The sequence below is a fragment of the Coffea arabica genome, chromosome 7e (genome assembly GCF_036785885.1).
Source record: "Coffea arabica cultivar ET-39 chromosome 7e, Coffea Arabica ET-39 HiFi, whole genome shotgun sequence".
Taxonomy (NCBI): Eukaryota; Viridiplantae; Streptophyta; class Magnoliopsida; order Gentianales; family Rubiaceae; genus Coffea; species Coffea arabica.
Genome location: NC_092323.1, coordinates 14,034,798 through 14,062,569, shown reverse-complemented (window position 1 = coordinate 14,062,569; position 27,772 = coordinate 14,034,798). Strand labels below are relative to the sequence as shown.

General features: G+C 36.1%; 3 protein-coding genes and 1 long non-coding RNA gene across 15 annotated transcripts; 1 reads left to right on the top strand and 3 right to left on the bottom strand.

Moving 5' to 3' along the window:
* Nucleotides 1-487: 487 nt before the first annotated feature.
* Nucleotides 488-6,095, bottom strand: LOC113701201 (uncharacterized). Its single transcript, XM_027221732.2, has 10 exons — nt 5,860-6,095; nt 5,736-5,764; nt 5,494-5,552; nt 5,054-5,119; nt 4,841-4,881; nt 3,766-3,902; nt 2,741-2,831; nt 1,897-1,968; nt 1,226-1,341; nt 488-1,004 (listed from the first exon to the last, which is right to left on the bottom strand). Exons 1-10 carry the CDS (start codon nt 5,964-5,966, stop codon nt 877-879), a joined length of 846 nt encoding a protein of 281 aa, XP_027077533.1. The 5' UTR covers nt 5,967-6,095; the 3' UTR covers nt 488-876.
* Nucleotides 6,096-16,215: 10,120 nt separating this feature from the next.
* LOC113701224 (uncharacterized) lies at nt 16,216-21,292 on the top strand. 12 transcript variants are annotated; one of them, XR_011818048.1, is made up of 13 exons: nt 16,216-16,453; nt 16,555-16,622; nt 16,754-16,790; nt 16,902-16,970; nt 17,217-17,300; nt 17,675-17,922; nt 19,045-19,221; nt 19,410-19,494; nt 19,589-19,802; nt 19,927-20,125; nt 20,325-20,477; nt 20,915-21,041; nt 21,145-21,292. It is a non-coding gene; the product is annotated as an uncharacterized lncRNA (long non-coding RNA). The 12 variants fall into 12 exon arrangements; XR_011818053.1 differs by having other exon boundaries at nt 16,217-16,453; nt 17,688-17,922; nt 19,990-20,125; XR_011818051.1 differs by having other exon boundaries at nt 16,217-16,453; nt 19,060-19,221; nt 19,990-20,125.
* A 1,310-nt stretch (nt 21,293-22,602) lies between these two features.
* LOC113700559 (transcription factor bHLH18-like) lies at nt 22,603-23,219 on the bottom strand. Its single transcript, XM_027221035.1, has 2 exons — nt 22,767-23,219; nt 22,603-22,674 (listed from the first exon to the last, which is right to left on the bottom strand). The coding sequence occupies exons 1-2, from the start codon at nt 23,217-23,219 to the stop codon at nt 22,603-22,605; spliced, it is 525 nt and encodes a 174-aa protein (XP_027076836.1).
* Nucleotides 23,220-24,951: 1,732 nt separating this feature from the next.
* Nucleotides 24,952-25,715, bottom strand: LOC113700558 (uncharacterized). The gene is made up of 2 exons (XM_027221034.1): nt 25,653-25,715; nt 24,952-25,536 (listed from the first exon to the last, which is right to left on the bottom strand). Exons 1-2 carry the CDS (start codon nt 25,713-25,715, stop codon nt 24,952-24,954), a joined length of 648 nt encoding a protein of 215 aa, XP_027076835.1.
* Nucleotides 25,716-27,772: the final 2,057 nt, after the last annotated feature.

The window sequence follows — 27,772 nt, the reverse complement described above, 5'->3', positions numbered from 1 at the left end:
ACTGAAGTATTGAGTGGAAATTTGTGGAATTACCTGGATACCCTTGATGAATTTCTCTCTCCTTTTTTTTTTGGGCCTTTTTGATGAAACTTGATTGGACCTAAAAAGAATTTTGATTGGTAGAATCTTTGAGTTGAGGCTAATGTTCAAGTAAATCTTACTGCATGAATTGCATTTTTATTCTTTACTTGTTGTGAAAGCATAGGACTTTTAGGATTTGGATATAGAAGTTAAAATATGAGAACCATTTCATTAAGAGTTATTTAATTATTCTCAACTTGAAAAGATTTTTTTATAATTTAATTTAATATAGCGAAAGATATATAGGGTGGCTCTTGAATCTGTGGAACACTCGAAGATGAATGTCTTGTATTGATGATACAATTTCTAGAAACCTAAGGTTTTATTTACTTGTAATTTGATGTGATTGTCGAATATGACTCAAATAATTTAGGCATCTAACAAGTTTGAAGGATAAAAACGTAAATTTGAAAAGGAGGGGAGGATTTTATTAATATGAATGACCTTAAGGCCGATTTTGTCACCTTAAGAGATACAGGTTGGATAATATAATACTATTCTAGTATGAGGCTGTGGAATTTACATTAACATAAAAGAGGATGTGAAAGAGTGCCTGCAAAATTGAAATAGAACACAATGTTCCCAAAAACACGCTAAACTAGAATGTTACAAGGGGCAAAAAACCCAGAAAGCATGTAAAATCTTAACTTGCATGACATGAAAGATTTTCTACTTGTTCAGTACTGCTGCAGGATGACAAAATACAGCTGCAAGCTCTTTGATTCCTGAATGCATCACATGCTCAAAGTCCTCTATGTCCCTTATCAAAGAAAGAAAAGGAAAGCAGTCTCCTGGTTACTCACTTTCTTCTTTATCACTATCATCCAAGTACAAATGATTCATATTTCGTTCAAGTGGTGGAAGCCCATCATCAGAATCATTAGATGAGCCCTCATCCTCTTCAGAAGGTTCAACTTTTTCCCCTGAAACAGCAGAATGTGATATAATATCTCAAGCTAGTAAGAAGATGTAAAGCTGATTGAGATTTGCTCTTTGTGAGAAGAGTGTGTGAATACCATCTACATTCTTGCGCGTCTACAAGTCATGACTACTATCCAAGTGCATGGCACAAGGTTGAACAGATAAACAAGAGTTATGACATGGTGACATTAGCATCATCGTCTTTTAATAGAAGAAGATCTACCTTGAGCATTTGTGGAAGTCCTAGTAATATGCGAGCTTTGCTGGGACAGCCAATCATTTTGGACTGAAATGATATCCGCACTATTTTTACATTCCGAGTATGACTTCAGAAGCTCTCTGCAAATATTGAGTTTGGGACATTGTCAAACTAGGCAACAGCTAGAAAAATTATCAAGAGTTATTAACACACAACAAGGTAAACAGACTCGTAGTAATTACTTGTCTTCTACTAAAGATTGGATGTCTAAACCATACACTAATAGCAGAAACAATCATTTACTCAGAAAAGGGACAAAGAGCCTCCAATTCAATTACATAGTCAACTCTCCTGCAATGGTTTTTGTTTGCTCTATAACAATGATGTTCTGGAAAGTAGGTTCTACTGCAGTGTACCAAAATAGAAGAGGACTATTAATATTCAACGGTGTCAGATAAATGTTCCAAAGGTTTAGGAGGGTACTTCTAAAGAATAAAAGAGATCCAGAGACTATTAGAGTTCAATCTTTGCTTGTTCAACTCATCCAGAATCCCCAAGAACCGTATCTCAACACAAAAACATGCACCTAATAGGCAATTGCAAAACCATTTAAGCTGAAAGGAATGAAAACCAAAAAGAGAGTATGAAAGAACTGAAATCAATTAGGAGATATTTCGATTATAAGTACAAGGTACCTGTTGAGGGACAAGAAAGCGTGACCCCATTTGAACTTGCCTAACAATATATTTGCAGTTTCCTCTTCACCACTGTTCAACCAGATAAAGAAATTTATGACATCAACATCCATGAAATAGAGCACCAGACAAAAATCAAAAGGATAAATAAGAACTTAAAAGGAAAAGAATGAAACAGGTGCTCAATCGAATGTCTCAGAAGCCATCAAGACTTCCAATGAGTGTTCCACAATAGGATAATCAGTCAAGATTAGCAAACTGTGGCTTGACATGAGCAAATTTTCATTTACCAGCGGATGGACAATGTCTCATTGGGTCCATATTATCTCAAAAGATGAAAGAACAGAAATATACGAACATATGCTTAGAATAACAAACTACAGGAACTTTAGGATTTCCTTTCTGTACAGGATTGAATAGGCAATTTTCACCATAATACGCCAAAAACTACTGATGCATACAAAAGCATTCGAAAAATTTCTCAACAATAACAGCATACAAGAACAAAATGGGTTCAATGAACAAGTTGGTTCCTTAACTAATATGAAGACTGAACACGGAAACATGGTAAGGCTGCTTCTCTTTCTTCTGTTAAAGATTGTCTGCCAATAATTAGGACGAGCAATACTATGATACTACAACAAAAATTGAGTGAGTGTAGCTCATATAATTTGTCTGAATTTGATTTTCAACACTTCTACAATCTGCTACTGCACAGCCATTGGATTATTTCTCATAGATCAGTGAAACACTATAAACTTGACTAGTGTGGAACACCACCTACAGGAAGATGAGGTACTACTAAGCATTAGAATAACAAGCCACAAATGATTATGTCCACTACCATATGATTAAAGCTGCAGCAAGTGCTTCAACACAAGATAGCTCACATGGACGACCATAGTTGACTGGATTTGCTGCTACCAACCATGGCACTGCATGACAGACAAATACTCAATTTAAGAGAAAAGATGTGGCAAATGAAAGAAACAAAGATGACTATATGAATACAAATCAAAAAGGAATCATTATATGTATATTGCTTAAAGTATATGTAATTGGTATATTCAACAAAATTCCACCTACACCCTTAGGAAAGTCTGACATGACGTTCAAGAACAATATTGATCACCTACAATCAGGACTAAGGCTAATCAAACCTTTTGAAACCTCAATGTGAGCCCAACTACTACTCTACTAGCGGTTAGTCTGCTCTTTTGCTAGTTCCCAACAAACCAAACCAAGGGAGAAAGTTGACCACTAAAACTTTAGCTTAATACAGGTACGCAAAAAATAGTGTCAGCCTTTATGATTTGACCCCCTGTCCAAGAAAATATATTAGTATGAACTAAATCTGGTAGTGCATAGCAAAGCAAAAAAGTATTCTCAGGCCAACAATTTCAGTTCTTCAATTACTATGGTCGAAATTTCCTTCGAAAATTGTACACATATAGGAGCTCAAGTTACAAGCACTACCATGGATACAATACTCAAATGTTGTGTTCAATTGCCAAAACATAATGAGAAGTGTAAAGATTGGCATAACAAAGTATGACAGTGTAGAATCAAGAATTAGCTCATGTACATGACAAAAGATGCCGTGTAATAAGACTCATAGCTGACAATAGCAACTGACTACCATTAATTCTAAACCAAAAAATTACGCTCTTTATTACTATCAAAACAATTTGTGACCAAAGTGGAACACCTTATACATTGTGGAGGATTAGGACTTCAATGATTTCAAAAGAAAACACTTTTCTTTTCCCTTCTTTTTGCACTTAATAAGGAAATTTCTGAGAAACAATGTCAATGGATGTTGCCAGAAGACAAGACATAATGCTGTCAGTGCATGGATAAGGCACATACAAAGGCGAGGAGCAGCACATCGCAGCTTAGCAAAAGGTACATCATCCAGACGTGCCCAAGAACAATCAACAACAGCTAATCCTTTCTTATTAATTAACGGTTGATCTTCTCTTGAGACGCACTGCACCCCAGCAGGACTGAAACATATGAATGGTACCAAAAATAAATAGCATAATACAGATAAAAATAAGTTAATAATAAAACAAAACAAAAGACATGATAAAGTAGGCCTGCAGATGTTTCAAAACTTTTTCATCCGATCATGCTAATTATCTAAACAAGAAATTTACATTTGCTTTTGCATTCAGTATCAAGGTCAAATAGCTTTCTTGGCAGGAACTAAAAAGCACATTTTTTCTGTTTTGTCATTTGGGATCTGTCATGATCACAAAACATATTGGAAAAAAGATCTGTTATTCTTTGGTGATCAGCAAGTCTACCAAATTATGTATGTAAAGATAATTTTCTGTTAAATTATTAGTGATAAACAATTCATCAAGTTTCATTACAGGCCCGAATGAGAGACGCATATTCCCTAAAGGCTCATAAATATCTTTTCACTGTTCTTCTAGATTTTTATTTTTCAACCATTCCTTTTGAACGTGAATTCTCAACTCTATTGGAGAATCGATCAGTCTTGCAAACACAAGACTGAGCCATTAGATAATTTAGTATCAACTAAATACTGTCTGCCAATATGACTGAGAGCAATGGACCTCCATGTGAAAGCACTTAGAGGTAGCTACACAGTTTTATGTCCTCAACACCATAAACAATATGAGGCTTACTTTCACAAAAAGCTTGCTCATTTCACTAAAATAAAAGGATATGAAGGCTTTAACATATAGGATATTGCTGCTCACTCCTAAGAACAGGATTCATGACATAGAGAGGTTCCTTGTGCCTCAAGTTAAGTTCAGGGACAAGAAAGTGCAGAAAGTAGGCGATATATAATGAGGAAAATATTCCTTTCTTCCTTCTTATAAAAGTTTTAGCCATAACTCAGATTCCATATTCATTCATAACCAGATTAAAGAATACAACACGTTTAATAAGACTACACCATGGTAAATACCTCAAGACAATGCCGCCAAAACCACTACCGACACGCAACTCCTGCAAAACATTGGCAGTCAACTAGTCAGAAGATTTTACTTTGGCATCATTCCCACAACCACCAAAAAAAGGAACAAAAACTCTGTAACTTGTTATACAAGAATATTAGTGTATCAACGGTCAACCAAAAAACAACATTTCCTACACATATTCAGAAAAGACTGATACTTTCTTTCAACAAACCAAATCTTGCAAGCTTGCGCCCCGTACACTTTTTCGCATCACACTGGCCAAAATCCTGGAAGAAACAAAGTGAAGCAGTTTACATTCAGCGAGAGATACTAAATTCGATAAAATTTGCTTTTTTTTCAAAATTGTAGCAACTTTATTCCAAGACTGACGAATTTCTTATAGTCCAAAAAATCACCATCTGAATACAACTATGACTCCCTGAAGCACACTCTTTCACAGTCTAAATCTGGAACGGGTAAAATTTTGTTTGACAATCCATAAAACTTCAAGGTTACAATTTCCAAAAATGTTGTTCCCAACTTAATAAAAGACCATCCCGTTAACAATTCTTTTTTTCTTTTATTTTGTCAATAATACAAAATAAACGCAACTACAGAAAGAAAGCATTTTATTCAAAGTACTGCAACTTTCAGTGCATACCCACATAGCAAGCTGAATTGTAGGACCTGCTGGCACTGCTGCTTCATCAGCATTCCCTTCTTTATTATCGCAACCGAACAAGGATATAAAATGGCAAACAATGCATGTAAGTAGACGAGTAACACATTAAACTTCCGCAGAATAATAAAATCAAACACCTTGTTTGCATAATTCTCCCTTGCAGGTAAAACACGGATAACCAAAACTAGAGACAGAACAAAGACATAAGATCAAATCCATACCTGGGTCAATCGGTAAAGACTCATCATTCCTAGGCAATTAAAACAACATTAAAAAGAAAAAATTTAGCAGTTTATATCAGAAAAAGACATAAAACAAGAAAGAGTCTTGAGTGTATGTTTGTACCAAGTTGGGTGAAGTGGTTGATGGGTTCGACTGGACTGGGCACCAGCAGCTCCACCCCGATGAGAGTGGTGATGGGTCTTGAACCGTCTCTGCTTATTGTTTCCCATTCTGATTGAAACTCAAATTGAAGTTGAGAAGAATTGCTTGGCCGGTTAAGCTAAACAAAACGACCTGTCGTGGCCTGTGAAGTGGGGAGGAAAGGACTGTTTGTTAACTGGAATTTGAACAGGGAAACTTTTGTGACTTTCTGACTTTTATAGATAAAAATTAAGCCCTTATATTTTTACTCTTGTCTCACCTTTGCCCTCTCTGATTTCATTATTATCATTTTACCCCTTCTTAGACCTTGAGGGACAAAAGTAGTGCCCCTTGTATTGGTTATCTTTTTCCCCTTCTCTTTTTTGGTTCTAATCGTTGATAATTGACAATGCGATCTCTAGCTTGACCGACATAAGCCGTGAAAGAGTTTGCGGGGTTTTATTCCCCCGTTCCACTCCGATACTTAAGCTAGTTATTGATTGAAAGTAATAAGTATTTACTAGTTGGATGGTCGGTTGCGTAACTCTTTTGTAAATAGTGGAAGAGTATATATAGTTGAGGAAGATATGAGGGAGATGAGGAGGTTTACTCCCTAATAGCTACTAAGAGACGGTTTATGGCTGCGGTATCAGATGCAGGCCTAAATAGTAGGGTGGCTGATAGTCATATCACTGTCGGTCCTAAGTAGAATAGGCAGCCAAGGTGTTTGGGGGCCTTAGGTGAAGGTAGGAATATAGTGAAATAGCTATTTGGGATGAGCTCTACCTCGGCTGAGAATGAAAGAGACAATCTTGTCTAAACGGGCTGTTTGGGCTAATGGGGTCTGAACAGGTCAAGGCGTCCACAATAATCTTTGGCAATAACAAGAGTTATTAATTTCTCATATCTATATATATGAATGTGTATATCTACATGTATGTACGTAATACTTATAATTCTGAGGCATGCATAACACTTTTTTTTTCCTTTTTAGCCCTATATTTCACATAGTTAACCTGTTTTTTTTCCCTCTCAATAATTCTCACCTTAATAGCTATTGAAAATGTTTTTTTAGCCCTATATTTAGTTTGTTACCAATTTGAGCTCTCAATATTATTGGTAATTACTCTTGAAATTAAGAGGATACGATAACTTTCCATTAATTAGTTTTCCTTCTGAATATGGTAAGCTAATTAATAAGCATCGAGTATTGAAACAGGGTTGGACCAATATAATTTGTAATTATCTTTTCGATTTAAGGGGGATTCTAAGTAATACGATAGGAAAAAGGAGGAAGGGAAGAGTATGATAGTCGAACTTGGAACTTTTAGTTACATCTTGAAGTTTTCAAGTAAATGGCTGAGCTGGTAAAGATTGGGTTGGACCATTGCACATTGCAAGGAGAAAAGGAAGGAATGCGGGTGGTAATGATCTTAGAAATGCCGGTTTTCATTTTCTTTGAAAGGTGGAATTAGAATCGAACCTTTAAGAACAATAATTACAGTTATGGTTTTAGAACCTCTAGTTCTAATTCCAGCTTTGGTCCCAATTACTTCTGGATACATTTTAATTCTTTTTTGCTTCCAGTTTTGGTTCTTTCTGGACAAATGTATCACTTGTGGTTACAAAATTAATTCAAAGAGAATAAGACAATGAATTTAGAATAAGGAGAAACTAAAGCAAAAAAAAAAAAAAGGCTTTTATTATATTATGTGTTGTTGAGAAAAGAAGATATGATACAAAAAATTTTTAATAAACACCTCAAATTTTTTGAACATTTTAAATTAAAGAAAATGTGCGCCATTTTCTTATTGTAATTGAAATGGAAAATAAAAAATATCTAAGACATGATGATGGTTAAACCATGGACAACGAAACTGGGCGGGCTGATAAAGATTGAGTTGGGCCATTGCATCTTGTAAATTTTCGGCTAAATTGGTATGGGCTAACGTATGGTCTTCATCTCAACTTTGATTTATTCTAGCAAAACAAAGGCCCAATCTGATCGCATGTTGTCATGCGTTTATAAAAAATGAAGCGCTTTTAAGCACTAAAAATATTTTTGATAACTGATTTTCTGCAACATAAATAACTAGTTTACCTTTGACAGTCATATTGAATTTTCAAGCTCTCTTTTTTCTGCTATGAATGTTCTAATTAACACTTTTCTTGCAAGGTGATAACATATTGTATCTTAAAGTTCAGGTATAATGAGAATTTTACCCTTTTTTGGACCATTCAATACTTGCATTTTACAATCTTAAACGTGACTATTGCATTAATTTTAATCAGTCTATATGCAGAATTAACGAAGCACTTAACCTATGTGCTTTTTTTTATTATTATTTATATGGCATACTCTCATTACTCCCTGGTCTTGTATTTAGATTTTTTTCCTATTCAATTTTCTTTTTTTTTAAAAAAAAAAATTAGGACTTGGTGGCTAAAAATACTATTGCGAGGAGTATTTTTTTTTAGTACAAATATCAACAGTTTAAAAGAATCACATTTTGGTCCAATTCAGGAATTGACCTAACAAAATAGGGCCAACATCCCTCTTCGTTATTGGGTTATTAATTTGAGTTTCTTCTACCAATTTTTGAGAGTTTAGCTACAGTAGCATTGTGAGTTGTGATAGTTGTAATTCTCATAATTTGTGGGTTAGTTATTAGTTAATTGTATTATTCCTACTTGTATTGTATGGTATACTTTGATTAGTATAGTATTTTATTTTTCAAGAAGGAGAATATTTCAGGTGCTAACTTCCCTAGATAGAATGAAAGAGGCTAAGCCCTACTAAGAAAATAAGCATGTCCAAATCAAGCTTATTAGTGTCAAAATATTAATGTTGATAATTAATAACAATAATCAGTAGTCAAACTGGAAAGTTTTGAGGATAACTCTTATTTTAAAAAAGAGTAGATGCTGATCATAGCCTTAATTAAGGATAACTGTTAATTTTGGGTGTTGACCCATGACAATCTTTGCTTCTCAGCATTTCGCCTCCTCTCATTCTTCCAACATTAAATCATGTAAATTAACAATAAAAAAAAACCATTTTCCATCTGACTATGTTTACAAGTAGACTTACCAACAATTGAATAGACCTGATCGAAGTGATAGCTTAAGTAGACCTTTATCAACGATATTTACACATATGAACATACACCTTAACATTCTCTAGGCTACAATATTTAACAAGTAATTTCCATTATAAATCAGTCAAAACTCCTTCTTTTATACTCTATCTCTTGAAATAACTCTTCTTCAGCTGAATTTCCAACCTTTTCATTTGTTTGTATAGAAGGTACTTGAAAATTGGTATTGGAGTTAAACATTTGGAACATATTGACTTTCTAAAACAAATATAATGAATATGTAAGACTATTATTGATTTTTTTTTTGTGAATTATCTGTACTTGCACAAGTTCACACTAATGAAATAAAAGTAAAAAAGTTTTGCTAATCCACTTATTCCAAGTCCGAGAAGAGAAACATATTTCGGTATCCTAAGCTTATTGAATGGATTCCTAGCTCACTTCTTTGATGCAAGCAACTTAATTTGACATGCTATACTCGTTTCTCACTCTCTATTTTAGTGTACTCAATACATGAGAATAGTGCTGTGAGAAAAATCAGAAGTGACATAGAAATTAGGATTTTAGCATGAGCATCGAATCCTTTGGCTGATAGTTGGAGGTGAGAAGGATGTGAGGAAGGATAGGAGAGTAAAAATAAAATAAAAATAAAAAAGCATTTTAGCATGAATTGGGATAGAAGGTGCAAAACCTCGTAAAAAATTACTTGTATAAATCGCCAATACCTAATAATTTAATGCAATAATACCTTGACTTTTTAAGTGCAAAAAATAAATTGTCCAATATTAGACACGAACACATGGGTGCACAAGGGCAAGGCTTGACTTCTCCCTAGTGAATTCTCTCTCAATTTCCTGCAATCCGCATTTGGATGTATGACACATATTTTCATTTATTAACAAATGTTAGGATTAATCAAATTTAAAATGATCATATTCCTTTCTAATAAATAAAGATATATGACATGTATTTAGTTGTGCGTTGTGAAAAATAGAAAGAAGCCAAATCCCACTAGGGCACACCAACAAACAAGTGGTATTAAGAAAAAACTGAAAATTAAAAAAAAAAAGGCTTTCTAATGAAGAATTACGATGTTTAAATTTGAAAGATATGTGGACGGCACTTCCCAAATAAGGTACTGGAAAGGGATTTGGGGCAGGAACAATTGTAGGAAGCAACTGTTCTGGAAGGTTAATGGCCAAGATTTGGCAACAAAAAAAAATATAAGGTCCAAATTTTATTTTGTACATCATTTTTAACACCATATGTGGGGTCTACAAAAATTTGTTTTATAGTTACACGTTGTGCAAAATGAGTTATATCGTGTGCAAATTAAGTTACATCATGTGCAAAATGCACAAATCGATCCCGACGATTTCTCTCTCTGTTGTCTACTCCAGCTCCAAATCCACTGGAAGGCAAGTCTGCCCGAATTCAGAACAGCTAAGATTGGAAGGAATAATTATATATATTGTAGCTTATCATGACAATACATGTGACAGCCCCACCTCCCCCTAAAGCGAACCAGAAGGTTCGGCGGGCCGCCTGCCTAACTCTCGCCGGGACTCACTCACTCCCTACAGTTCTCAAACTAATTACAAGGCACAACTCAAATAATACATCAAATTCTCCAAGAATTACATATCATAAGCGAAGCGGAAACTAATTCTAAACGTGGAACGTATATATACATCCCTTCAAGTCCAAACATGTATACAATCCCAACTATTACACAGAATAAATCCAAATCTAAACTATACAAGATATACGCCTTCCAATCACACAAAGAACCAAATACAAGTTCTTCCTTTGCTTCAATCCCTGTGGGGAGAAAAAAATAATTGGGAGTGAGCTAAAAGCTCAGTGAGTAACCAGTAAAATCAGAAATTAAATAAGTTTCACAATAGTGCATTTAGATGATGACATGAATCAGTAATCAAATGTACATTTAATGCTTATGTGAACCAGTGAAATCACCGTACTTAGAATTCCAATGCTCCAACGGATCCAAAAAAGTCAAACAGTACAAGGGAGCCAATTGCTCCAACTAAACAGTAGTGGAGACGTTGCTCCGAAGAACTCATCGGAGTCAAGTTATGTTATGGCATACACACATACACAAATGATATGCAAATTGAGCGACCAATGCAAGAATTAGTTATGCAATCGGGTAAGCGATGCAAGAAATAGTTCAAAAGTAACTTTGGAAATAGTTGAGGGGTCACTCACCAACCACGGCTCAGGAACCATCCATCATATATCATTGCCTTGTTCAAGTCCAAGCCCTTCATCTCAAACTCAAAGTAAGCAAATGCTTTCAAAGATCAGACAGCATATCCCCTTAATTTCCTTACTTTTCCATCCTACAAGCAACACCAATTCATCTCAAATCAACCACATACACATAATAGACTATCAAATACACCTTTCAGCACAATAACCACAACTGAAGCTACACTTATCGGATTGAAACGAATCTTATGACATTTCGAAGCCAAGACATGTACCTACATTTCTCATGAAAACCTCCAAAGCCAAATCATGCATTTTCAGGGTCGAAAATGGAAATTTTCACGAAAACAGAAATCTGGGCGCGAAACAGGGTTCATGGGCAGTCAGGGGTATTTCTATCATTTCACATGCTACAGTACTCGGATCGAGTTGAATTTTGCAGGCAGCTAGTTAACACCATTTGCTACAACTTTCATGTTTTAACCTAAGTCTGATTCGGCCTCTAACATGCTCGAATAAATCCAGTCAGAACAAGGCATATTTAAACCCTGAATCTGGAATTTCCGCACAAAACTGAAATTTTCCGCAAACAATCGTAACTAACATATACAAGCTTCAGTTTACACCATTACAAGCCATCATACCATGATTAAACCATGATCATCATATAAAATCGAAAAAATCTCCATTAAATCAGAAATTTAACAAACACTACTTAAACCCATGAAGTCTTCCACAAATTAACATGTTAAGCCACTAGAAATCACTAATCTATCTTTATTAAGAACAAAAGGGAAATTTCTTAGCAACTTACCTTTACAACTCAAGAAAGATAGTAGCTTAGGTTTCTTTCTCGCAAAACAACTCCACCAACTACTTCAATACTACTAAGAGAATGGTTTTTATGGAGCAAATCAAGGTTTTAACGGTTGGATTGTGAGATTGAGCAAGATTGGATGAAGAAAGTTGGAGGTTTTTTTCTTCTTTTCTCTCCCTAGAAGCTCGGCCAAAGGGGCTAAGAATGAAAAAATATTTTGGTCAAAATTAGCTTTAAGAAGGTAAAAATATCTTGGTCAAAAGTCCAAGGATGAATTGAATGGTGACACTTGTCACCTTTTAGCTTAAAGCTTATCTCTTTGTCTCTCTAATACTAATCCATATAGGTAATTTCTAATTATCTCTTAGCACCTTGTAAAATAATATCACTTAATACAAAACTCCAACAAATTGTCAAAAATATATTGCATTTACCGCAATAGCGGGTCCAACGTCCATAATATACTTCAAACTCAACGTGGATTAACTTGTATCAAGAAAATGATTTGAAAACTATATTCTCTTATAAAAATGTATAAGAAATTAATATATTGGAGAAATGCATAAAATTATAGACGAGGAAACAAAATAATGTCTCGAAAATATATAAAAATTTTCGGGTTCTCACACTCATTCTTTCGGGACGTCACAATACATCGGTGATCATTGATCACCCAATGGCCAAGTGGGGTGTTGACTATCCAGCTTCCGAGGAATAACTGACTTGATTTAGGATATTCAGGGGGACATTAAACAATTGCGCAAATTTATAGTGGGTATAATTGCTCTTCTTTATTGTAATCTGCTTTGACAAATATAGTAAGTGACAATTTGTATGACGCATCTGGTAAGATTGCAGCTCTCCTGTTGGTTTTTAAAACTCTTGCAACTTTCTTAGAATTGACCCGTAGAAGATACACTAGATTAACTGTTGGATTACATTGTACTTGTAGGATAGTTAAACTATAAATCAAGTGGACTATGTAAATAAAAAATTTTTGATAATCAAGTGGACACATCATTAGTACACTTAAATCGCATCTAACTTATTATATGAATATGCACACTCATATTTATTACATCTTCTTCTATATTTAGATACTTTTTTAAATTAATTATATTTTTTGAAAAAAATAAAAACTATTAACAGTGTATGTCGGGCAGTCGTAGCCAAATCGTAGTGAGATCAATAGAGGCTGATTCACATTAGATTTGTAGATTTTGCAGATTTGCTATTTCTGTGACATATTGATTATGTATTTTTTTTTTTTATCGTTAGTACATATCTCATAAATGAAATGGTAGTCTCTATATAACAAAAAGGAAATGTGGCATACTTATAGGTTTGATGACTCAAAAGGATAAAAATGCTATGAAAGAGATAAGACGATTACATGTGTAATTCAAACAAAATCGGTAGAATGTGATATTTGTGAGAGTTTGATGATTCAATCTTACACCTTCACTGCTAAAAAAATTATTAAAAACAAAAAGGTTGGACGACCAATATAACACACTTATCAACCTAAGGTAGACTAGGAGATGTTCACCGTGCTTGCGCACGGTGGTACGTTGTAAGTATGCCCAGGTTGAGAGGACAGCAAGCATTTATTTAAAAATAAATTTTTTGTACAGAGAAATTATTTAGCTGACCGTGCTTGTTTTTGAATTCTTAACAGGGTTACAGAATATATATTGCAAATGTAAGCACATTTGTATTTTTTATCTTATAACATTTGACATGCACTTTGGTAGCTCGTTAGGAGTGAGTACGGAGGCATTGAGGTTCGAAAAAAGAAATGTTTGGAAGCATTCGCGTGTTGGGGGTAACTTTTTCAGCAGGAGAGAATTTGATTTGGTAAGTGGATTTTCGTTAGTGGATGGCGTTGTCATAACAGGCAATTGTATGAGAGCCGAAACACCAGACAGAGAAACATCAACTCAATGGATACAGAACCTGGTAAAGATGCTCGATGACCACCCAAAGTAACATTGGCAGGATCAACAAAAGAACTTTGTTTAGGAGGTGGACACTGTTTGGTTCCAACATTAGCACGATAGGCACTACATGGCTGATCAGAACCAGCAGAAACACGAACACCTGTGTGTATGCCTGGTGAAGCCGCTTCCTGGACATCAGCTCCGCGTTTTCTTTTTGAGAGGCGAGCTGTAGGTCCAGGACCAGAAGGAGCAAGGGCCATATTTTTTTTCTTTGCAGCATTAGCTTCCCTGCGGCGCCGCAAGAGGCCATCCTTCTTTTCCGGTGGCATTTCTGCATAACGCTGCCGACGCTTGGCATTTCTATCCATTAAGCTGGGACGGCCAAATTAAACAGTTCACCGGCTCCCAGATACAAGTCAGCAAGCAGCAAAAAAACACCATAACATCGACAAGACACGAAGGCTAAACAACACCGACAACAGCACAACACCACAAGACCGACAACACCGACAGGCTAGCAGACAAATTATGCAATCGAGGTGACCGAAACAATGCCAACAAGAAAGGAGCGGCAAAAGCTAGCAGAACAAACAGGGTAGCTTGCAGGGGGGAAAAAAAGAATAGGCTAAACAAATTGGGCAAAAAGATTGAATGAGCATGGAGGTCAAGCTGAAAAGCTTACACAGGTTGAAGAGCAGAGAGTACGTACAACTCCAGGAGACGCAGCACACAATCTGCATGCAATAAAGGGAAGAAGCACACAAAATGCGGCGTCAGTGCGAAACAGAGGAAAAAGAATCCAACATCTGCATATAAACTTCGAGCGTAGAACAGCCAATATAAATGTAAAAGACATAAGTACGATTTCTTAGCTCAACTGGGAGAAAAAGCACAACTAATATAAAACAGCAAGGACTCATCTATAAAAGCGAGTTTCAGTGGAAAAAGGCATGACATTTTTTGTAAGAGGCAAAACCCAGCAGGAAATAACAAAGAACAATTAAAGGAACAAGTTGGCAAACACAATGCACACTATATAACCACCTAAGCAGCCGACACAGAGCTAACGAAAACCATTTAAACAGCAGATGCCATGGCAAAGCAATATAATAATAGAAACCAAGCTTGCTAATGAAAAATGCTAACCAGCAAACAAGTCAAACCGAATGCAGATTGGTAGAAGAATGGGCTGATTAAGATCAAAACCTGGATTAGCACGAAATAAGAACTAAAAGATGATAAAAGAAGGCTAAAGCGGAAAATAACGAACACCTCTTCCAGCCAACAGCAACAAGGAGTATATCGACACTGATGCTAACAGTCCAAAAAGTGTAGGAAAACCAGGGAAGGCCGAGAAACAGGCGAAAAATGAGCCGCTGGAGAGGAATGTATAATGGTAGAAGCTTGCATGAGGATACGAATGAAAATGGTACGTTCCATCCCTATGCATGACGAAAAGGTGGGCAAAGGAGCTTCATGAAAAGACGCAAAGAGCGCTCGTGCGCCACAAATTCGAGGAATCATCAGGGCGGCTGAAGGCAGAATAGCCAACGAACGTATAGCTGGCTGTGTACCCGAAGGAAGCACCGATAACTCAATTAAGTTCAGGCAACTCGTTAGCTACTCTTAATAGGAAGCTAATCATCATTACCCTGCTTTTAACAGCTCCATAAAAAGCATCATGCCTTTCGATAAGGCTGGCGGTAATTCATTTAAGTTCTGGCATCTCGTTATCTACTTTTAATAGGAAGCTAATCATCATTACCCAGCTTTTAACAGCTCCATAAAAAGCATCGTGGCTTTCTATAAGGTCGTCAGTAAAGACACAATAATTGCCGTAAGGTTCCAAGGACAAAAAGCGGTTGATGGTTTTTTTTTGTTCCAAGAAACAAGAAAAGAACAAGGGACGCATATGCCATCTCATGGGCTACTCTCACAACCCGCACGTGAGAAAGACACGGAGGACGACCATGCTTTGGCACCCTCTTCCCAGTTTATATACATTCTTTAAACTAAGTGCTTAGGAAAGTCTCCAAGGGTGCGTGGTTTTGGTGATGTGTCAGTTCATGATTTGCTGAAATGTTGTCGTCCTCCAGCTGCTCACGTGACTTGATGGTTGGAAATTGGGATGTGAATTCCGTTTGTGAGCCACCGAGTCTTTTTGCTTGCATCCAACCCACTAAAGAGAGTGATAATAGTAGTAATAGTCATTTTTCTTTTTCAAACACTGTGGTTGGGCGGTTGGGCCTATGTCTCTTTCCCACCTTACCTAATGTCAGCTTTTTTGGTCACACCTACTGGATCAGAACCATCATTTATCCCTCCCTCTTTGTTCATCGTCTCTCTCTCTCTCTCTCTCTCTCTTTCTCTTCGTTTCTTCATCTCCGATGAGAAAGCCCCCTTCTTCTCTTTCTCTTTTCTTTGTCTTCGTCTTCTGATGGAGAATAATGATAAGCCAAAAAAGATGGTTTATGTATATACTTTTAAAGGTTCTTGTTTCTTCCTTTGCAGAACTTCTCTAGCCCTCATTTTTTTCTTTTTTTTTTAAATGGGTTGTAGTTGTCTAATTTACATATTTCTCATATTGCAGGTGACAAATTGGAAATTACTTCTGGCAACCTGATGACATCTTGCAAGTCTTTTGTTTCCTTTTCTAAAGTGCATTCTGTATGCTTAAAAGTTTTGATTCTTCTAATTCCTCCACTTTCTTATGCCCGAGTTCTTTTGTACTTTTTTTTTTTTGTTTTCTGAGAAACCGTGTTGTGGGTTTTTCTGTTTTTTCCCAATAGAGCAAGGGATCAATGATAAAGGAGGCATCTTTTTCAGGTTTGAGGTTATGTTTAATAGTTTTTATCAATGATTTTTTAAATCAATAGCCTATTGTTGTTTTTTTGCTTGAACTATTTTTATTTATCGGTAGCCTTCTTGATTTTCAAGTTTAGAAGAGATTTTTGCAGTTTTTTTGGACAAAAACAGCTTGGATGAGTTTTTAGGAAAATTGCCTTGGTGAGTTTCTTGCTACAGATTTATGTGTTTTGGACTATTGTTATCTAAGTGCTTTTGTAACGTTGTCTTTTTTATGAACTGACTTCAAGTTTTTTCCTCGTTTTTTTATAACTGCTGTTGGTATATGCTTTTGCCGTTGTGGCGAGTTCATTTTAAACTTCCTGCCTTTTTCTTTCTGTTTTCAGTTTTTCTTTCTATTCTTGTGATTGCCTGTTTTACATCCGTATGGTATGCCTTTCTTTGTAGAATTCGCTGGCCTTTTGATTCTTGCAAGGAGCCTTCTTTGAAGCTAATCCTTTATCATTTGTTGGGACAGGAATTCTGTTGCAGGTCAGATGCTTGTTTATTTGTCTTGTTTGCTTTTTCCTTTTGTCGTACATTCTTTATTTAGTTGCCACTTTTGCTTTTCCGTTTTTAGTTCATGCATGAGTATCACCTCTGCGTAATAGTTGTTAACTCACATGTAAGAGTTGCCATGCATGGTTTAAAAAATTTATGCTCTGTTCTTTTTGCTTCTTACTTTTTGGCAATAGGCTGGTATGCATGCATGTTTTTTATTTCATTGTATCATATATCTTATGTTCTTTACAGCAGTTCGTAAATGTTGTTTTTGTTCTTCTTTGCAATCATTTGACTATAGTTTTTGGTGGCTATTGTAAATTGCCATTGGCTGATTTTTTTTTTTTTGGACTGATGGTTCTTAGTCATTTAAGTCAGGTGGATAGAAATACTATTCGTCAAAAATGGTATGTTGAAATGTCACAGAGTGAGAAGGCTGTGCTTTCATGTCGGAGGCGTGAAGCCAGGCTTTTGGAAAAAAAGGGAGAAATCCTCACGCTCTTATGTTCATAGGGTACCGTTTGGTTGCATAGAAGCTGGTGTTTTTTTTCCTGGTTCTACTCTTGAGGGCGATAGCAAGCTACTCTTGAAGGCTATGGTTTTACTCCTCGAGGTATATGTGCCGTTGTAGTATTTTACTTGTCTATTCTGTATCTGTTAGTTTATTTAGCCTTGTGTCAGATCATTATCTTTGAATGGCTTCACATTTCTGTGCCATTTACGATTGAAGCCATCTATTTTTGCACATTACAGCAGCTCCATTGAATGACATAGTTCAGGTTACAAAAGGTCAACCAAAATCTAGTGTTGGAAAAAAAACTGTCTTCTCATCTTTGGCCGAACGTTTGGCCTTCTATTAATGATCAGCCTTCTTAGCACAGTCATAAAGAAGTCTTACCTAAAGGATTGCCTGACCTTTTAGATAACATTACAGTCTTCAATAAGAACGAACAAACTTGGGATTCTCAAAATGTCAACCAAATAACATACTTCAATCTTTAAAGGACTCAAACTCTGGAATCCTTAACTCTTTGAACACTCCGTCTTTAAATCGTTTGTCCAGAGACTGTGTTTCCTCTTCTATTGCATTGAATCCCTGATCTTTCAGCATTCCGCGAGGTAGAGATATTACTGCATCCAACAAATCATTCTTCTAGCTTTTCTTATTCAGCCTTTAGTATCGTTGTCTTTCATAAACTATTCTTAAGAAAATAAGGCTGTCTATTTATGCACGTTGCAGCAACTCCATTCAATGACAGAGCTCAGTGTTAGAAATGTCAGATAGAAACTAATGCTGGAAAAAGGAAGAAAAAGGAAAAAAAAGGACATCTATCTTTTGATTCCTTACCTAATGACCAGCCTTGTAAGCGGAGGCATGGAAATGCATTGTCTAAGACATGGTCTCCTGTTTCAGAAGTTAACATTGCGATCTCTTAAGACAATGAACAAACCTGTGGTGCTTGATGTTAAAATACAGCTAACATCTTTGAACCTACGCGGAACTTGAATTCTAAAATTCTTGGTTCTTTGCAGAGTCCATTTTTGAATTGCTCGTCAAATGACTGTATTTATTCTTCTACTACATTGAATCTCCAGTCTTCTAGTACTTCTCAAGACACAAATATTATTATATGTACCAATTATTTTGCTTGCTTTTCTTGTTCAATCTCCGGTACTTAAAAAAAATTCTTCTCCACTTCTAAGATAATGTTGTGTCTTTTGGGCACCTTATTAGGATTTGCCATTGCAGATATCCCATTGATTCAGAAAAATATGGTGGTTCATTCTCAAATAATAAATGATGTGTCGACTAACAAAGATGGGACCAGCAAATCATCTGATATTCCTGTTGGTTTTGCAACTTGAATGAAGGATCATACAAATGTTATGCCGACAAGAACGACGCAGTCAGGTTAGTTGATATGTAGGTTATGCTGAAAGGGGGCAAAAGCGTTTCATCCTTGTTGGAGTATCGTATATGTGATGAATATGTATTTCTGTCCTTGAAATATTAAAAAAAAAAAGAGCAGCTGCTTATAAAATCCTTGAGCATTAACTGCCTTAAGCTTGATTATGCTACTATTTGATCATTTGTTTCAGGAGGGCTCCCACAATATATGTTAACATTTTCTCTTGGGAAGCTGCAACACAATTTCCAATAGCAACACAGACGGCAAGAGGAGGGGCAAGTTTCTCTTGCTACTGTTACTGACTGTCCATTTGAGTATCAATGTTAATTATTATATATTCTAAGCTGAATATTCTGCGGATCTTGGCAGATGCAATGGGGCTTGGGAAAACTGTGATGACTATTGCTCTGATTCTTGCAAGGCAAGGCAGAGGTACCCTGAGGATTAAGAATCAATTGCCAAAAGTGAGGGTGATACAGAGTACATCAAGAAAAAGAAAAAGGAATCTGATCTCAAACCTTTTAGAAAAGTGAAAGGCAGCACCCTCATTATTTGTCCTATGGCGTTGCTTGGCCAGCGGAAGGTGAGTCCCTATAATATATTTGATTCAGCCAGAATAACAAAGTTTTCTGAGTTTGTATGCATTCTGAATAGGTTTAGCTACATTGTTCTGAAACTGCATTACTAATTTTTTGATCGTATGTTAGTTAATGGATAGGCACAAGGATATACTGTCGTCTTCTGTGAATAAGAATTTACTGAATGAACAGGATGAACTTGAAACACACTCAAAGCCAGATAGCATCTCCGTTTCTGTCTTTTTTGGTGGGGATCGGAGCAGTGACCCTAGAGTGATTGCTGAACCTAATGTGGTCTTGACCACATACAGTGTCTTAACGGCTGCTTGTAAGAATATAAGCTAGCTATTTCCATTTTTTGTTACTTTCCACCACCAAAATCCATTTACTTGTAGCTTATAAGAATGAAAAGCTGGCCATTTCCATTTTTTTAAGTTTCCACCACTTAAATCCAATTGCTAATGCTGCTTGTTCTTTTCCCCTGTTGAAACATTTTTAATGATTACTATTTTATATGTTCAACACAGGATGGGGAGAAGAGCATTTTCCACAGAGTTGACTGGTACAGAGTGGTTTTGGATGAAGCTCATACCATCAAGTCCTATAAAACTCTAGGTGCCCAGGCTGCCTTCAAATTGTCATCCTATTGCATGTGGTGTCTTACTGGTACCCCTCTTCAGGTATGGCAGCAGCAAAGAATTCTGGCATTAGTTGAACAAGTGCCGGAGTAATGTTTTTCCTGATTGTTATTAAACCACTGGCTATTGTCTAGCATGTATCAATTAAGGTCATTATCAATTGCTGCAGAACAAGTTGGAAGACCTTTATAACCTACTTTACTTCTTGCATGTTGAACCATGGTGTAACTAGGCTTGGTGAGCTTATTATTATTATTTTTTTGACAATTTTATGGCTGATGCTCGAGATGATTTAAAAACAAGCAGTTACTATTCAGTTTTTGCGTTACATTTCCTAGAAAAATTGTTCAAAGAGTTAAAGATGGCCAAATCTTTTTTTTTTTTTGTTTATTGTTATTTTTTTAATCAACATTATAACGCAAATGAGCTTGTTCCCTCGCTCTTCCCATTTGCTGAAATTTGTTTACTGCTTGTTATAGGTGGCAAAAACTGATTCAGAAGCCATATGAGAGTGGTGATTATAGAGGGATAAAGCTTATCAAGGCTATTTGGAGGCCACTAAAGCTCTACTATTTACAGACAGAAGTGATTATCATTTCTTTTTATGTAATAACTGTTTCCTTCTATTTCTTCAACAGCTTATAGTACTTTCTTTTTTTATCTCCACCAAAATGTAGATTTAACTCAACATCTCCTGACTACTCTACAGGGAAATATGGTTATGTGTTACATCAAGCCTTCTCCTTCTAGATTTAGACTGACCAGATATGTAGCTCATGAAATAATCACTGCCTATGGATGAAGCTCTCAATATTGACAACCTCAACATCAACAATCTCAAGATTAATGACTGACAATCTACTTGTTGTGTTATTTTTAATTGTACCTTTGCTACATCGACGATCTACAGTCTACTTATTATCTGTTTTTGGTCATAAGTTTTGCCCAATAAGCTAATAAGATATTTGGAATGTGAAAAACAGTTTTTCAAAAACAGGTGCAAAAACACTCAATCCAAACGCAGCCTTTACTACATCTATAGTCTATTATGTCCTTTATTATACTTTTCGATTTCATTTTTTTTTTCTAGATTCTTATTAGCTTATTGGGCAAAACTAGGCATGCCAGTCTTCGAATTCTACACCGCGCGTACGCGCGGTGTACACCTCCTAGTGAAAGTATAAAGCACAAAGACCTTTCGTGCTTCTAATACATGCTTGTAAAGGTCATAAAAACCCAATAGCTAAAGGAGGTTTCCATGGTTGTTTACAATATTTGACGGAAGTAATATTACAATCAATCATCACTTAAAGAATAAGTATATGAACTTGAAATCTTGATAGAAGCTACCTTAACTGAATCCATTTAGAGGGCTTTCTCATCCCAGATTCGTGAGTTTTTTCTTGCACGAAGCATATGGACATTTGGCAAGTTTCTCTTTCCTTGTACGGGACCTGTTTCCACCAGTCGTCTGAAAATCATTGAACATATAGCCTAATTAAAATAAAAGGGGCAGGTATAAGAAATTAACCACATTTTTGTTCTTTTTTTGGGTGAAGAAGATTTTGTTTCCGAATTGTCATTGGACAAAAATGTTGTTATTGCCCTCTAGTTTGAGTTCTAGTTGTTCGATTTTTACTATGAATTCTGGTTTTAAGTTAGGTAAATTCCTGTGTACCTTTTTGTGGTTTCGTTTATTACCACATAATTTTCTTGATATTTCAAAATATTCAATAACCGCCAATGATTTATATAGAGTGCAAATTGATGGAAAGTATTTTCTATAACGACAATTGAAATGTCAACATTATCCTTAACGAAGTAATAAAAGGGTGATTACTTTGTATAAAATTATATGAGTATTATGTGACAAAACAATAGGAGGTTGTGATAAATTGCATCTGTGGCAATAAACCAAGCCTCCCAAAAAGGTAGCTGGTAGGGCATAAATAGAAACATTTTCTACTCAATTGACAAGTGCATAGTAACAAAAAAGAAAGGAAAAAAGACAACACCCCATATAAATTAAACGACCATTTAGTTTTCAATAGATATATTCAAAAATTTTCTTCTTTTTCAGTTTCCATATTCTGGACAAGGACTTGGAGATTAATAATATTACTTCCTTCCAAATAGTTAACTGTTGCTTATGAATTGTGATCATCCATCAGAGCTTTAGCAGAGCCTGTCGTATGTTATTTGCAAGAAACTCTGCAGTCACGCTGAATTTCTCATCCACCTACAATAAAAGTATAATTTCCATCAGGTATTCAGGTTCTAGTTCATTCATGGACTGCACTAATTAAAAAATTGTAGTTCTTACTAAAGTACCTGCGCAACTGCACCAATAAAGAGCATGCCATGCCCAAATTGCATAAAGCTGCTGCTGGTTATATTCAAATGAATCCTTTTCATTAGGGAACTGAATCCCAATAAGATCCCTTCGTGGTTCTTGCATTCGATTTTGATTAGCATATCACCTCCTGAGCTTGTTACTTGAACCTCAACAGATGATGAGGAGTGATGATCACAGCTACTGTTATTAGAGACGTTCTCCGCGGATGAAGATGAATTGTCGTTATTAGGACGAGGTTTCTTCATTGCAGAAACAAGCAATTCCTCCAGCTGATTCCTCTTTTTCTCTTCTTTCTCGAAAAACTTGACTCGTTTGTCGAGCTGTTTTATATGCTTTACAGCACCTCCAAGCACAGAAGCCTTGTCCAACTGCATGCCAAACAAAACAAATCTCAGTGCACCAACCCAAGCTAGGAAAAGCCATTCCATTGTAGTCATCTTGTTCTAGTGACTAATTAATTAGTTCTCTCAGCTTCAAGTTCATTCCCGGATTCACAATTACTAGCTAGCACATATTTTGTCGTTGTAGTTATGTGTTGTATGACCTTGTTATTAAATAGATGAATGACAAAATCTTTTGGCCTAACAATCTATACAAGAGAGGAATAGAGGAATAGGAACTCATTGTAACTAGTGAAACCAACTGAAAGTGAAACAAAAAGTGATAGACTCCAATGTGTTATAAATTGAATTATTTTAATACTCACAATATCATTGTTTCCTACAATATAATGTGTAAGTATGAACAAATATTGATAGGTTGCAATTTGATAGTTAATTTTATTATTAATTTTCCCTATTACTTAACCCAATGTGAATTAATTATTAGATTCTACTCACTTTTCGTAATTTGCATTTATTTCAGGGAGTAGAACAAAAATATCACAATAAAGGCCAATTTGACAGTTATCGAGAAAGAGTTCACATAGCAGGCAATCGAGGGCATTTCTGGAATAAGGAGATACAAGTCCTTTTTGGTAATTCGCAGATGGCAGCATTAAAAGGAGGAACGCAGGGCTGAAGTGGAGAGTCTTCTTCTTCCCCCTGGGGAAGCCGCCGCACAAGGCAGAGGAGAAGCACTATCTTGGAGAAAGCTTTTGCTGTTTGACTTTTCTTTTGTTAGTTTAGGAGTAGCTATAATGCTGCGCATGTCAGGAGCAATTGAGAATTGCTTTCTTTGACCTTTCTTTCTTTACCTTTTAGTACTTTGCTCCCCTCGGATGAGAGGACGAATTGAATTTCCCCAACTCTTGGAGACAATGGCCGTAACTACTGCCGCAATTTTGTTTGGGTTTTATTCATCAAATATGAACTAATTCTCTCACTCTAGTCAAGGAGCAACGGAGGCTTTGATTCGCCTAAAAATTGTGAGATCGTTTTAATTTTATCTTTTTCTCTTATTTATTGGTATTTGCATATTCTCTGGTTGCAGTGCTTATGGTTGTTTAATTAATTGATTGTCTTGGATCCGGATAATTAATTGATTTGATAATCTATTGTCATTTGAGGTATTAAATCCGTAATTGTTTAATTGCCTCAAAATAGTGACAACTGGCACGATTAGATTCGTGTCAGGGGAATACGCGGGCTAATCTAAAATAACCCTGGTAGTGTGTTATTTGGTTAGAATAGGGCTCCTCTAATACGTAAGGCAATTGGGGAATTAAATTCTATGGGCGTACCTAGGATTATTTCTCAATTAGAGCAGTGATTAACGGGCGTACCTTGATCACCGACACAGTAAGGAGGGGTTGACTGCCATCGCCTGTTTGGTAGTTATAACCTATTTATTAGTAAATAATTGGAATTGCCTTTGCTTATCGATGATCAATTGGGTGAACCGTTGCTGAAGTTATTTCTTGGCTAGATCCTTAATTATCACTCATTTGATTTCAGTAATTTGTTATTTAATTTTTAGTAGCTTTTTAGATTTTAGTTGAATTTCTTTGATTGTCACATCCTGCATAAAAACACCCCCTTGTCACTGTGAATTTGAAAAGAAACAATTACTCCCAATCCCTGTGGATTCGACCCTGCTTACCACTATCTACAGAAATTACTTTTAGTTTGAGCAGGTTTTATTATTGCACAGGCTTCGACAACCTGTCAAATATTATTCCAAAGAAATCTTTACCCTGTCACAATAAACAAACAATAGATCTCAGCTACTTCTAATCTCACTCACTTTCTTTAAGTCAGGAACTACAGCTGATAAAGCAGCGATATGCTTGGACAGCTTTTGTCGTCGTTTCCTTTCTGCTAAAATGTGATCTTGAGCCCGCACGGGTGTCCCAGAGAAACCCTTTTCAAAGGGGCTGCTGACACCATATTCTAGAGCTTCAGATGGTTCCTGATTAAAGGAATTGGGAGAAATATAAGAGTAGTATGCAGTTCCAAGATGCATCATCTTATCTGACTTGGTCTTGACAGTGTGTTTTGGGTAGTTGCAGGTCCCAGCCCCGAACGAAATAATTCTGGGGGACGGAGAAGAAGGGGGCTTTCGGGATGTGCAGATTAATCTCGAATCTTTGTCATTGTTGATGAGCTGGATGGGTTGGCTAAGACTAACGCCACTAGTTTGAGAAGCTTCATGAAGTTGCTTGTTCTTTATACTGGAGGATGGATGAATTGGGTAGCTCTCATGATCCGAGGAGGAGAATCGGTTGAAAAGGATGTCCTCGTTAACAGATTGGTCAATGGAGTTCATCATCGGCCACTGATAACAGAGGGCAGGAACATCCATTTCCTATAGAAATTGAAAAGTGGAGGTTGTCAAGGCAAGTATTCAGATATTGGAAGGCAGAACATACTTTCAGAAGTGGTCAGAAGTGAAAATCTAAGGTACTTACGTAGTAATCTTACCAGTATTTCAGATAACCATTTTTCTGTTGAAAGATCCATATGGTTAATTTCGCTTCTCGCCATTAATTGTGTGACATATAATTTAAGATCCTAGAGGAAAATAAAAGCAACCCATTAATCCTCATTAGATTACATGGGAGATCTACAAAATTTAGTCTTTACTCTTCAGATCTATCTACCTATCCTAGTGCCTGAGAATCTGGAAAAGGGGGCTTTGGAATGCCGAAAGCTAAGAAGAAAAAGTTAACTTTAACAAGATTTGGTAACCTATTACCACAGAACAGAAGTACTTAGATTAAAGCAGAATACAGATATGCTGTCATATCTTATAATGCTAGTGCTATCATGGGAGTTAGAATGAGATTCCCATATGGTACTACAAATATGTGAAGAATAGACGAGAAGACGAGATAGAAAACCAAAAACTGAGTGGAGAGGTTTACCTCAGACCAAATCAAAAAGGTATCCAACTGCTGTTTTCTGAAAAGGGTTGGTCGAGAATTGTCTGTGATTTTACGTATGTACGTACCAATACCCTCAACCGACCAGGAAAGGTCCAATAATGTAATGAGAACTGAAACTCACTCAAGATAGGCCAGGAAGTCGCTTTTGGATGACTGGGAAGAAAGAATAAACTAATTTCCAATATTTATTACACGTTTAGAATCCTATATCAAATGAAAGGGGCTCTATCTTTCTTTCTGGCTTGTTGCCCCATCTCCCTGACCTTCTAGGTTTGATCTACCTAACTCTTTTGACCTTTATCATTTCATTTTCTGTCAGGTCAAGTTTGTGCAACTTTGCCCCAGTTTTTTAGGGTAACCTTCCAATCTGCTTCCATACTCCAGGAATGTGATTAAAATATTAAAGGCTGGTGGGTTGGGAAGGAGGGAGGAATGTCTTCAAGAACTTATTCTCTCTCTCTTTTTCTTTTCTTTTCTTTTTGGGCTGAAGTTCAGGAAAATGTTTTCAAGAATTTATTCATTTTTTTTCTTTTTGGGCTAGATTTCAAGAATATGTTCCCACTTTCTGGGAGAAGGAATTTAGGGCACAAATGAAGTGCAATTAACGTACACAGGAACCCCAGATGTAATTTTAGCTTTTCTTTTACCATTGCGCAAACTTACAATTTCTTCATTAGCAATTGGAAGCTCTGAATTTTGCGCAAAAACCTTTTAAAAAAAATTTACCAACAGTGAGATGATGTGCTTTTTTAGTTTACAAGAATCATGTGTTTTGATGCTTAGCCAAAGAGATTGAGATGAGGGAAAAAAAAAACAATTTCTGAACCTAAAAACAACACTGATAGAGTTAATTTCAGGTGAAATGATTATGTAATAGAGTTAAAAGTAAAAGAAACTCAAATTCGCTGATCAGTAACGATTTTACACAGTTAGATTAACACTCAGAGAGTCACCAAAAAACGGTCCAAAAGACAATCTAAAGGAGACCCACAAAGTAACCCAATTCAGCCAATTGGTGACAGAACGGGGATCAGTAACGATTGAGATGAGGAAAAACAACAATTTCTGAACCTAACCTCACGTCAAATTTGACTTAGATGTACGAACCATATAGGATCAACGCTAGTGTGTAAACACCCAACGATCTATGAAGCATCGTTTTGGCACAAAAAAATTTCTCGTGGTAAATGGATGTATTTGGTAAATTAAACAAGACTCTACCCTACTTCAACTCTTAATATAAGAATTATCCAAATATATGCTCCACTACCAAATTTCAACACCTATTCCGCCCATACCCCAGATTTCCCCTAATTATTACCTTTGTAATTTTGCATGGCCTATGACAGGCAACATTATATTATGCTATTTAACTCAAAAAAAAAAAAAATATCAACATCATTATCAACCACTAAACTAAGTCTAATTAACTAGTACTCTATCATTGATTGAAGCAGTTACGCAAAAAACCAGCTCAGTAGTCAAATAAGTTTTTGTAAGCCAGTCAATCAAGGTTTCTATTTCAAAATATAGTTTGTAATGAGTTTTACGTGCAATGTGAATGAAGGCCATGTGAAGGAAGGAATTCGCTGCCAAAAACGATAGCATCTTCATTATTTATAGAGTAGGTAGAGCCACGAGGTCGAAGACGAAAAA

What these genes read in the sequence shown, in the direction of transcription:
- LOC113701201 (XM_027221732.2), bottom strand. Translation starts at nt 5,966, where the DNA reads ATGGGAAACAATAAGCAGAGACGGTTCAAGACCCATCACCACTCTCAT. An exon ending in TTTGGCGGCATTGTCTTGAG is followed by an intron (nt 3,903 to 4,840) that starts GTATTTACCATG and finishes CATATGTTTCAG; the next exon opens with TCCTGCTGGGGTGCAGTGCG. An exon ending in GCTGCAGCTTTAATCATATG is followed by an intron (nt 1,969 to 2,740) that starts GTAGTGGACATA and finishes CTGGTTGAACAG; the next exon opens with TGGTGAAGAGGAAACTGCAA.
- LOC113700559 (XM_027221035.1), bottom strand. Translation starts at nt 23,219, where the DNA reads ATGGAATGGCTTTTCCTAGCTTGGGTTGGTGCACTGAGATTTGTTTTG. An exon ending in TTATTGGTGCAGTTGCGCAG is followed by an intron (nt 22,675 to 22,766) that starts GTACTTTAGTAA and finishes CTTTTATTGTAG; the next exon opens with GTGGATGAGAAATTCAGCGT.
- LOC113700558 (XM_027221034.1), bottom strand. Translation starts at nt 25,715, where the DNA reads ATGGCGAGAAGCGAAATTAACCATATGGATCTTTCAACAGAAAAATGG. An exon ending in AATGGTTATCTGAAATACTG is followed by an intron (nt 25,537 to 25,652) that starts GTAAGATTACTA and finishes CAATTTCTATAG; the next exon opens with GAAATGGATGTTCCTGCCCT.